The sequence below is a fragment of the Babylonia areolata genome, chromosome 11, assembly GCF_041734735.1.
Source record: "Babylonia areolata isolate BAREFJ2019XMU chromosome 11, ASM4173473v1, whole genome shotgun sequence".
Taxonomy (NCBI): domain Eukaryota; kingdom Metazoa; phylum Mollusca; class Gastropoda; order Neogastropoda; family Buccinidae; genus Babylonia; species Babylonia areolata.
Genome location: NC_134886.1, coordinates 1966113 through 1978050, shown reverse-complemented (window position 1 = coordinate 1978050; position 11938 = coordinate 1966113). Strand labels below are relative to the sequence as shown.

Sequence of the window (11938 nt, the reverse complement as noted above, 5' to 3'; positions counted from 1 at the left end):
AACAAAAATGAAACGTGGAACATTAAAAAGTATACATATACATTAGAAGATGAAAGTGGACGGCATTTTGAAGATCACAAAGTCTTGAGGAGTATTATGCTTTGTGTAAGTTAGCATGAGCGTGCACAACAAGCAACAGAAATGACAAACTTATACAACATCCACCATATTAATATGTATTTTGTTTTACTTCTTGCTGAAATAGTACTGTATTGTTTTAAATATGTTTGTTCACAGATGAGGTATCTTTACGTTATATCATATATGTCAATTCTGGCTGTTATTGTTAGGTGGGGGAATGCTGCTTTCCATTCTTTAAACATTCTGAATTACTGTTGCATTCCAACTGGAGCAAGACGCCTGAAATAATCATACCATAACTTCAGCAGATGAATGAAAAAAACAGTCAAGGTTTGGAAAAAACCCCCCATCAAAATGATGGTCTAGAGTATTACCATATCCAATGCATATGTGTACAGTATAAAGGGGAAAAAACAAATAAAGAAACTTTAAACATTCCATGCAAAGCAGCATGTATTGGTTAACAAAATACAGACACGCCTTTTTTTCCCTTCTAATCAGCTCACATGTGTGAGGGATTTCAAACAATTGTTGTTGAAGTCCTTGATATATTTACACAGTCGTATCCAATACCTCCTCTGTCTGTTTTTTGTTGTTTTTTTAAAACTTTACACACATTCTTTACCACAATGAAAAAAAGATTATTCTAATTAGCTCACATGTGTGAGGGATTTCAAACTGCTGTTGTTGAAGTCCTTAATATTTACACAGTCGTATCCAACACCTCCTCTGTCTGTTTGTTTTTTTAACTTTACACACATTCTTTACCACAATGAAAAAAAGATTATTCTAATTAGCTCACATGTGTGAGGGATTTCAAACTGCTGTTGTTGAAGTCCTTAATATTTACACAGTCGTATCCAACACCTCCTCTGTCTGTTTGTTTTTTTAACTTTACACACATTCTTTACCACAATGAAAAAAAGATTATTCTAATTAGCTCACATGTGTGAGGGATTTCAAACTGCTGTTGTTGAAGTCCTTAATATTTACACAGTCATATCCAACACCTCCTCTGTCTGTTTTTTTTTTTTTTTAACTTTACACACATTCTTTACCACAATAAAAAAAAAAAAGACTAACATTAAACGTATTTCTTTTTCTCCAGTTCTTCCATTTTTTTCCAAAGAATAAGGAAAGATGAAAAAGTGACTGGATGGTGCTGAGCCATGCGCTGGAGACACCAATGGATCATGAAAGCTGAACCAGTCTTTTTGCTTCTCCTTACCATGGACACAGGGAATAACACACAAAGACAGAAGATTCTACAATACCAGATGTAAATGTAACCCAGTGTCAGCGTTGCTGTGGTGGTGGACCAGATGTAAATGTAACCCAGTGTCAGCGTTGCTGTGGTGGTGGACCAGATGTAAATGTAACCCAGTGTCAGCGTTGCTGTGGTGGTGGACCAGATGTAAATGTAACCCAGTGTCAGCGTTGCTGTGGTGGTGGACCAGATGTAAATGTAACCCAGTGTCAGCGTTGCTGTGGTGGTGGACCAGATGTAAATGTAACACAGTGTCAGTGTTGTTGTGGTGGTGGACCAGATGTAAATGTAACACAGTGTCAGTGTTGCTGTGGTGGTGGACCAGATGTACATGTAACACAGTGTCAGTGTTGTTGTGGTGGTGGTGGTGGTGGTAGACCAGATGTATATATAACACAGTGTCAGCGTTGTTGTTGTTGTGGTGGTGGTGGTGGTGGTGATGGTGGACCAGATGTACATGTAACAGTGTCAGTGTTGTTGTTGTTGTGGTGGTGGTGGTGGTGGACCAGATGTACATATAACACAGTGTCAGTGTTGTTGTGGTGGTGGTGATGGTGGTGGTGGTGGACCAGATGTAAATGTAACCCAGTGTCAGCATTGTTGTGGTGGTGGTGGTGTATCACAGTTTCTTTGCTGTCACCTATCATTCATTGTTTATAAACTGCCCTCCTCAGTTCATCACACTCGTTCCCCGTGGGCCCAGTTCAGATTGAAACGTCTTCCAAACCACACCTCTTCCATTCCGCCTGCCATCTTATTGACTGAATTGCTTCTTCAACTTCTGCTCAGTGTGTGCGTGCGTGAGCGCGTGCGTGTGTGTGTGTGTGTGTTGTGTGTCTGTGTGTGTTTATCTATTTATGTGTGCACATGCTTGTTTGTGCATGGTATGTCATACCTGAATGTATGTATGCCTATGTATGCGTTAACTATTACTGTAAACACCCTGGATGGTGTGAGGATCTGTCAGCAATATTATCATTATTCTTATCATTCTCATCATTATCAACCAGACAGACTGCTGCATGGCATGGACACAGTCTCCACAGCGCACCTCCACATCAAGGCAGCCCTTTCTTCACGTCATCGCTGGAGCCGCTCGAGCTGCCACCTTTGCCCTCTGACCCCAGCGATGACCTTGACCCAAAGCTGCCATCCTTGGCCTTCATCTTGTTCAACTTCTCCATGGTAGAGAGGGTCGGGAGGTCGTTGAGGGGGTTAGAGGTCAGCAGGTGCAGACCTGAACAACGAACAAAAAGAAGGGGCATCTTTTCACTGATAGCTGCGCAAAATTTGGCCAAGCAGAGCAAACCGATAGGCCTAGTTTGCATCAGTTTGACATGGTACAGTATATGACACCAAAATCAGGTTTAGTGTTATATAGCCCCCAAAATGTTGACTGTGGAAACTTAAAAAAAAAAAAAATTTTTAAGTTGGGCCTCCATCCTCCTTTTTCCCCCATTTATAAAAACAACATTGGGGGGGGGGGGGGGGGCATTTTTTTTGCAACACTTTTTTCCCCCCTTCTGTACCATATTACTCTGTCATGAGCACTCAAACATTTACTCATGCCTTTCCCTCATCACAAATCATCTGGCACAACCACTGGCCCGGTGATGCTGACTGTAGATCTATAGAAACTCTATGAAAACTGATCACCGTCATCTAGAGCTGGGCACCAGTTTGGAAATCCTAATCAGCCACATCCTCACACTCACCTGCTATGTACTAACACTGATCACACATGTACTGACACTGATCACACATGTAGTAACACTCATCACACATGTAGTAACACTCATCGCACATGTACTGACACTCAGTTTCAGTTTCAGTTTCAGTAGCTCAAGGAGGCGTCACTGCGTTCGGACAAATCCATATACGCTACACCACATCTGCCAAGCAGATGCCTGACCAGCAGCGTAACCCAACGCGCTTAGTCAGGCCTTGACACTCATCACACATGTACTGACACTCATTACACATGTAGTAACACTCATCACACATGTTCTCACACATGTACTAACACTCATCAGACACATCCTCACACTCATCTGCTATGAACTAACACTGATCACACATGTACTGACACTGATCACACATGTACTGACACTGATCACACATGTACTGACACTGATCACACATGTACTGACACTGATCACACATGTACTGACACTCATCACACATGTACTGACACTCATCACACATGTACTGACACTGATCACACATGTACTGACACTCATCACACATGTACTGACACTGATCACACATGTACTGACACTGATCACACATGTACTGACACTCATCACACATGTACTGACACTCATCACACATGTACTAACTCTGATCACACATGTACTGACACTGATCACACATGTAGTAAAACTCATCACACATGTAGTAACACTCATCACACATGTAGTAACACTCATCATACATGTTCATCACACATGTACTAACACTGATCACACATGTACTGACACTGATCACACATGTACTGACACTCATCACACATGTACTGACACTGATTACACATGTACTGACACTGATCACGCATGTACTGACACGCATGTACTGACACTGATTACACATGTACTAACACTGATCACACATGTACTGACACTGATCACACATGTACTGACACTCATCACACATGTAGTAAAACTCATCACACATGTACTAACACTCATCACACATGTTCATCACACATGTACTAACACTCATCACACATGTTCATCACAGATGTACTAACACTCATCACACATGTTCATCACACATGCACTAACACTCATCACACATGTTCATCACACATGTACTAACACTCATCACACATGTTCATCACAGATGTACTAACACTTGTCACACATGTAGTTAAACTCATACCACATGTTCATCAGACATGTACTAACACTCATCAGACACATCCTCACACTCATCACACATGTACTAACACTCATCATACATGTTCATCACACATGTACTAACACTCATCACACATGTACTAACACTCATCATACATGTTCATCACACATGTACTAACACTCATCAGACATGTACTAAAACTAATACTCATCACACATGTACTAACACTCATCACACATGTACTAACACTCATCACACATGTGCTAACACTCATGTAGTAACACACTCATCAGACCCATCCTCACACTCATCAGACATGTACCAGCACTCATCAGGGGTGGCCTGGTGGTAACGTGTCTACCTAGGAAGGACACAGATTCGAATCTGAAACTCACCAGAACGTCTCACCCTCCACTAGACCTTAAAAGGTGGCCTGGACGCTAGTCATTCGGATGAGCAACATAACGCAATACAATACACCACGACTATCCTGTCATTTGGAGTGTTATATTCATCACCAGTGTGCTTTGTGTAGCACATTGATGCACTCATTTAAAGGACAGTACAACACGTTTTTTTTTTACACAAAACACTTTGTCAATTCAAAACTTTGACATTACATCTCAGACTTCGAACACTCAGCTTTAGAGAGAAAACATCCATAACATACACATCAGACATACAATGCATTAATGGAATTGAGTTGTATGCTTCCTGAATTAAAAGTATGCTTTAACAAGAGAGGCAAGGCCTTCAAGACTCACTTGTGATACACTTAAAAAAAAAATCCAAGCTTTTTATGTATTGAGTATAATTTCAAAATGTAATGTTCAAGATGAGAAAGATCAGTTTAAAGCAAATTAATTCCCCTAGCATAATTACAGAGTAATTTCCCTTTTTTATTATCTGCACCAAAACGTTTGCAAAATAAATAAAACTTCCATGCTTAGCAAAAGAAGTTCCTGTCTGAACAAAAAATGATACTAATGACTGCTCTTGTTGTTGGGTCAGAATATCAGATCAAAGTGCCAAGTTTAGAGAATACAAAAAATATAAACATAACAGTAAATGCAGTTTGCACATAATTAGGCTTTATTTTTTATTTTTTTGTGCCCATCCCAGAGGTGCAATATTGTTTTAAACAAGATGACTGGAAAGAACTGAATTTTTCCTATTTTTATGCCAAATCTGGCGTCAACTGACAAAGTATTTGCAGAGAAAATGTCAATGTTAAAGTTTACCACAGACACACAGACACACACACACAGACAACTGAACACCGGGTTAAAACATAGACTCACTTTGTTTCCACAAGTGAGTCAACCCCCCCCCCCAAAAAAAAACAAAAACACACCACAACACAGCACAGCACAGCACTCACACTCATCAGCCATGTCCCAGGCGTCGTGGTCAGCAGCATGGTCACGGACATACTCCAGCACTGTGTCCAGTTTGACGTCCTCAGCTTTGTGTCTGCAAACCGTTCCACTTTCACTTTCAGTTTCTCACTGTGTTCTGACAAATCCATACATGTGTAAAAACTGAAAGGGGGTTGTTCGATTCCTAGAGAGAGGGGAGCAGACAGGGGGGGGTATAGGATCGACTGATGATGCACACACTCACTTGCTCTCCTCGCACCAATAGCAGGGCCACATGGAGAGGTTTTTATAGAGTGTTTACTTTACAATACAGCACACACAAACTAAGCAGTTCACCCTACTTAGCAAAAGCAACACACACTAAGGCAGCACACACTGCCTACTTCAAGTACTTCCTACAGTTTCAGTTTCAGTAGCTCAAGGAGGCGTCACTGCGTTCGGACAAATCCATATACGCTACACCACATCTGCCAAGCAGATGCCTGACCAGCAGCGTAACCCAACGCGCTTAGTCAGGCCTTGAGAAACTACAAGCAGCACACAGTAAAAAGTTCACCCTGCACCTAAAGCAGCACCTACAAGCAGCACACAGCCCAACAGGGATTTCCTTGATCCTCACATCACAGATCAGTCAGTCACACTGCTAAGAACTAGGTGTGCTGACTGGTTTTACTCTTTTCCCACAACATACTGTGTATACTAATGCCAGCTACAACACTCACTCCCCCAACTAGTTGAACTGAAATAACCAATCTTGACTTATCCTAGTGACGCTAAGTGAGTGACTGACAGATTCACTGCTTAATCCCAATTCGTCCAGTTCAACAGATTGATCTGATTCGCTACAATTCAACCCATTTGTCTATACACATTCTATGATGACAAATTCACCCGTTTACGTCACAAAGAGATTGGGGAGAGGGAAGGGGGGAGGGGTGGTGGGGGGGCAGGTATAACTTGAAAGACAGACTGCCTTACTGCAATGTTCCGACATGCCGACACTGGCAGGTTTCGAACATGCCGAATCTAATTCAGCATGGGGATTGCGGCAGACATCACACATCCGCATGTGTTTCAACAGCTGGGATCGGTGACGCGGTGTCACTGACCAAAGGCGGCCATCTAGGGAGTGGGGTGAGGAGGGGGGGTGACGCGGTGTCACTGACTGAGTTAAGTCACATCTTGGAGGCTTCTATTAGTATATCTCCGTGCATACTGAGCACCATCCCCCCTCCTTCTCCCTCTCCACCCCTAGTGTCTCACCTGAGGGGAGGTGACTCCAGCATACAGTGCACCCCCCTTCTCCCTCCCCCTAGTGTCTCACCTGAGGGGAGGTGACTCCAGCATACAGTGCACCCCCCCCTTCTCCCTCTCCCTAGTGTCTCACCTGAGGGGAGGTGACTCCAGCATACAGTGCACCCCCCCCCTTCTCCCTCTCCACCCCTAGTGTCTCACCTGAGGGGAGGTGACTCCAGCATACAGTGCACCCCCCTTCTCCCTCCCCCTAGTGTCTCACCTGAGGGGAGGTGACTCCAGCATACAGTGCACCCCCCCCTTCTCCCTCTCCACCCCTAGTGTCTCACCTGAGGGGAGGTGACTCCAGCATACAGTGCACCCCCCCCTTCTCCCTCTCCACCCCTTGTGTCTCACCTGAGGGGAGGTGACTCCAGCATACAGTGCACCCCCCCCTTCTCCCTCTCCACCCCTAGTGTCTCACCTGAGGGGAGGTGACTCCAGCATACAGTGCACCCCCCCCTTCTCCCTCTCCACCCCTAGTGTCTCACCTGAGGGGAGGTGACTCCAGCATACAGTGCACCCCCCCCTTCTCCCTCTCCACCCCTTGTGTCTCACCTGAAGGGAGGTGACTCCAGCATACAGTGCACCCCCCCTTCTCCCTCCCCCTAGTGTCTCACCTGAGGGGAGGTGACTCCAGCATGCAGTGCACCCCCCTTCTCCCTCCCCCTAGTGTCTCACCTGAGGGGAGGTGACTCCAGCATACAGTGCACCCCCCTTCTCCCTCTCCACCCTTAGTGTCTCACCTGAGGGGAGGTGACTCCAGCATACAGTGCACCCCCCTTCTCCCTCTCCACCCTTAGTGTCTCACCTGAGGGGAGGTGACTCCAGCATACAGTGCACCCCCCCTTCTCCCTCCCCCTAGTGTCTCACCTGAGGGGAGGTGACTCCAGCATGCAGTGCACCCCCCTTCTCCCTCCCCCTAGTGTCTCACCTGAGGGGAGGTGACTCCAGCATACAGTGCACCCCCCTTCTCCCTCTCCCTAGTGTCTCACCTGAGGGGAGGTGACTCCAGCATACAGTGCACCCCCCTTCTCCCTCTCCACCCTTAGTGTCTCACCTGAGGGGAGGTGACTCCAGCATACAGTGCACCCCCCTTCTCCCTCTCCCTAGTGTCTCACCTGAGGGGAGGTGACTCCAGCATACAGTGCACCCCCCTTCTCCCTCTCCACCCTTAGTGTCTCACCTGAGGGGAGGTGACTCCAGCATGCAGTGCACCCCCCCCCCCTTCTCCCTCTCCACCCCTAGTGTCTTACCTGAGGGGAGGTGACTCCAGCATGCAGTGCACCCCCCCCCCCCCTTCTCCCTCTCCACCACTAGTGTCTTACCTGAGGGGAGGTGACTCCAGCATGCAGTGCACCCCCCCTTCTCCCTCTCCACCACTAGTGTCTCACCTGAGGGGAGGTGACTCCAGCATGCAGTGCACCCCCCCTTCTCCCTCTCCACCACTAGTGTCTCACCTGAGGGGAGGTGACTCCAGCATGCAGTGCACCCCCCCTTCTCCCTCTCCACCACTAGTGTCTCACCTGAGGGGAGGTGACTCCAGCATGCAGTGCACCCCCCCTTCTCCCTCTCCACCACTAGTGTCTCACCTGAGGGGAGGTGACTCCAGCATACAGTGCACCCCCCTTCTCCCTCTCCCTAGTGTCTCACTTGAGGGGAGGTGACTCCAGCATACAGTGCACCCCCCCTTCTCCCTCTCCACCACTAGTGTCTCACCTGAGGGGAGGTGACTCCAGCATACAGTGCACACCCCTTCTCCCTCCCCCTAGTGACTCACCTGAGGGGAGGTGACTCCAGCATACAGTGCACCCCCCCCTTCTCCCTCCCCCTAGTGTCTCACCTGAGGGGAGGTGACTCCAGCATGCAGTGCACCATCTTGACCACCACCTTCTGCAGCACGGCATTGTGGGTACGCACCATGGCCATCAGTGAGTCTCGCACGCCGGGCTGCCGCAACAGCTGGTCACACGCCTGGGGAGTCACACACACACACACACACACACACACACACACACACACACACACACATGCACACACACATATGTATACATGTATGCACACACATACACACACACACACTTACATGGACACACAAAAACATACATGTACACACATATGCAGACACACACAGACACACGTGTAAATACACAGACACACACACACTCACATGCACACACACAAACATACACACACACACACACACACAGATACATACACACACACACACACACAAACATACATGCACACACACATGCAATGCTTGCACACACACACACACACACACACACACACACACACACACACACATATACATGCACACACACACACACACACACATACATGCACACACAAAAATCAAGACTATTTAACCCTTTGACCCTTGTTGGGGCTCGGAGGACATAAAGTAACATTACTGGTGCACCACAAAATCAAAACATCAACAGCAATTAAAACAACTGGAGGACACAAAGTAACATTACTGGTGCACCACAAAATCAAAACATCAACAGCAATTAAAACAACTGGAGGACATAAAGTAACATTACTGGTATACCACAAAATCAGAACATAAACAGCAATTAAAACAACTGGAGGACATAAAGTAACATTACTGGTATACCACAAAATCAGAACATCAACAGCAATTAAAACAACTGGAGGACATAAAGTAACATTACTGGTACACCACAAAATCAAAACATCAACAGCAATTAAAACAACTGGAGGACACAAAGTAACATTACTGGTGCACCACAAAATCAGAACATAAACAGCAATTAAAACAACTGGAGGACATAAAGTAACATTACTGGTGCACCACAAAATCAAAACATCAACAGCAATTAAAACAACTGGAGGACATAAAGTAACATTACTGGTGCACCACAAAATCAGAACATCAACAGCAATTAAAACAACTGGAGGACACAAAGTAACATTACTGGTGCACCACAAAATCAGAACATCAACAGCAATTAAAACAACTGGAGGACACAAAGTAACATTACTGGTGCACCACAAAATCAGAACATCAACAGCAATTAAAACAACTGGAGGACACAAAGTAACATTACTGGTGCACCACAAAATCAAAACATCAACAGCAATTAAAACAACTGGAGGACATAAAGTAACATTACTGGTGCACCACAAAATCAAAACATAAACAGCAATTAAAACAACTGGAGGACACAAAGTAACATTACTGGTGCACCACAAAATCAGAACATAAACAGCAATTAAAACAACTGGAGGACACAAAGTAACATTACTGGTGCACCACAAAATCAGAACATAAACAGCAATTAAAACAACTGGAGGACACAAAGTAACATTACTGGTACACCACAAAATCAAAACATAAACAGCAATTAAAACAACTGGAGGACATAAAGTAACATTACTGGTGCACCACAAAATCAAAACATCAACAGCAATTAAAACAACTGGAGGACACAAAGTAACATTACTGGTACACCACAAAATCAAAACATAAACAGCAATTAAAACAATGAAGTGGGTCATAAAACAAATAATCAACAACCATATCATTTTGTAATCATTCCTATTTTGATGAATATCCCCACTTTAAAACCCATTCATCTCCCTGCTTTCAACAAACTGCAAAAAACAACAACAAAACAACAACAACAACTGGTTTTGAGCTAAAATATTTATATGGAATGAACTCAATTTGAAGATAAGCAAATTTTGAGTATTCCACAATAAAATGAAATTCATACATTTATATATTCATGCACACACACACACACACACATACATACTCACACACACATACACACACAGGCCCACACACACACAAAGACAAACCAATCTATAACAAAAAAAACAAAACACACACATGTACACACATACTCTCATACAAACAAAGACACAGACACTCACACACATTATCATACACAAATGCACATCAACACACACACACACACAAACACACATATGCAAACACACTAAGACAAAGACAAACACACCGACATACCGACACATGCATATGTGCAAACACACACACACGCAAAGTGCCAACAGTCAATCTGAGTAAGAGTTTGCACAGTGGGGGCATGGGGGGTGGAAACATATCCTGTACCTGACGCAAAAAGATCCAGTCTAACCAAAGTTTACAAGAAATCGTTCAGCACAAGCTCAGTCACTGTTGGCCTATTTCTCTGTCGAAAGCAACCAACAACAACACACTTTGCTCTGTGTAAATCTGCTGAGTATATTTCTGACCTGACCACCTGCATCTCAATAATGTCAAAGACTGAGTGCTTCTCAAAGTGCAGAACCATGCAGTTGGGAAAGTTTATGCTTTGACACCAACTACCACCTCAATGTATATCTAACCTGGACATGAAAGAATAACGAGGGTAGAAGAGTAAATGATTAACAAACAATAAAGAGTGGTAGTACGTTAAATCAGAACAGGCACCACTGAACACCACCAAAGTGACTCAGCAGCAGTGCAGGGTCTCCTCTGGTGTGTGGCCTCCTGGCGACCTAACATTGATGGTTCCCTGTGGACTGCCGACGTTGGACCTGTGACGGACGAACCTGGGTGTGGCCGTGTATGGGGGAATCTAAATGAGCGGCGTGGGAGTAATGCCACTGAAACGGTGCAGATGATGGAGCAGCAAAAAAAAAAAAAAAAAAAAAAAAAAAAAAGAGTGGTAACTCTCTCCACACACGAGGTAGACAACTTCAAGTCAATGCAGCATTGCTGTTTATGCTACCGATTCAAGTAGTACACAGATAAATAAAAAGTACACTGGAACAAACTCAGACACTTCCTCAAAAAAGGAAGCTCTGGGCTTGTCCTTATACTGATAATTAATTTTGACAAGCCTGCAGCTTCTTTTTTTATCTGGACTTTCAGGACCACTTGACAACGCTGTCCTCTCATTACAGATCCTGGCATCAACCAGGCTGAAAGACTACACAGACACTTGCAGTGTTGGTCTGGACACTTGAACGACAACCCCAAAGACGCATCCATAAAGTGGATGACCCTAACGACTGCGTGGTTCCGGTCTTTCCGTTG

General features: G+C 44.7%; 1 protein-coding gene across 1 annotated transcript in view; it reads right to left on the bottom strand.

Annotated features, from left to right (window-relative positions):
- Positions 1-817: 817 nt before the first annotated feature.
- The window catches only part of LOC143287442 (uncharacterized), a 31961-nt gene continuing 20840 nt past the window's right edge, over positions 818-11938 (bottom strand). Inside the window, exons 14-16 of the mRNA XM_076595433.1 lie at positions 8723-8853; positions 5589-5680; positions 818-2585 (exon numbers count right to left, since the gene is read on the bottom strand). Of these exons, the coding sequence (XP_076451548.1) occupies positions 2407-2585; positions 5589-5680; positions 8723-8853 (402 nt within the window). The 3' untranslated portion in view covers positions 818-2406. The remainder of the gene's footprint in view (positions 2586-5588; positions 5681-8722; positions 8854-11938) is intronic.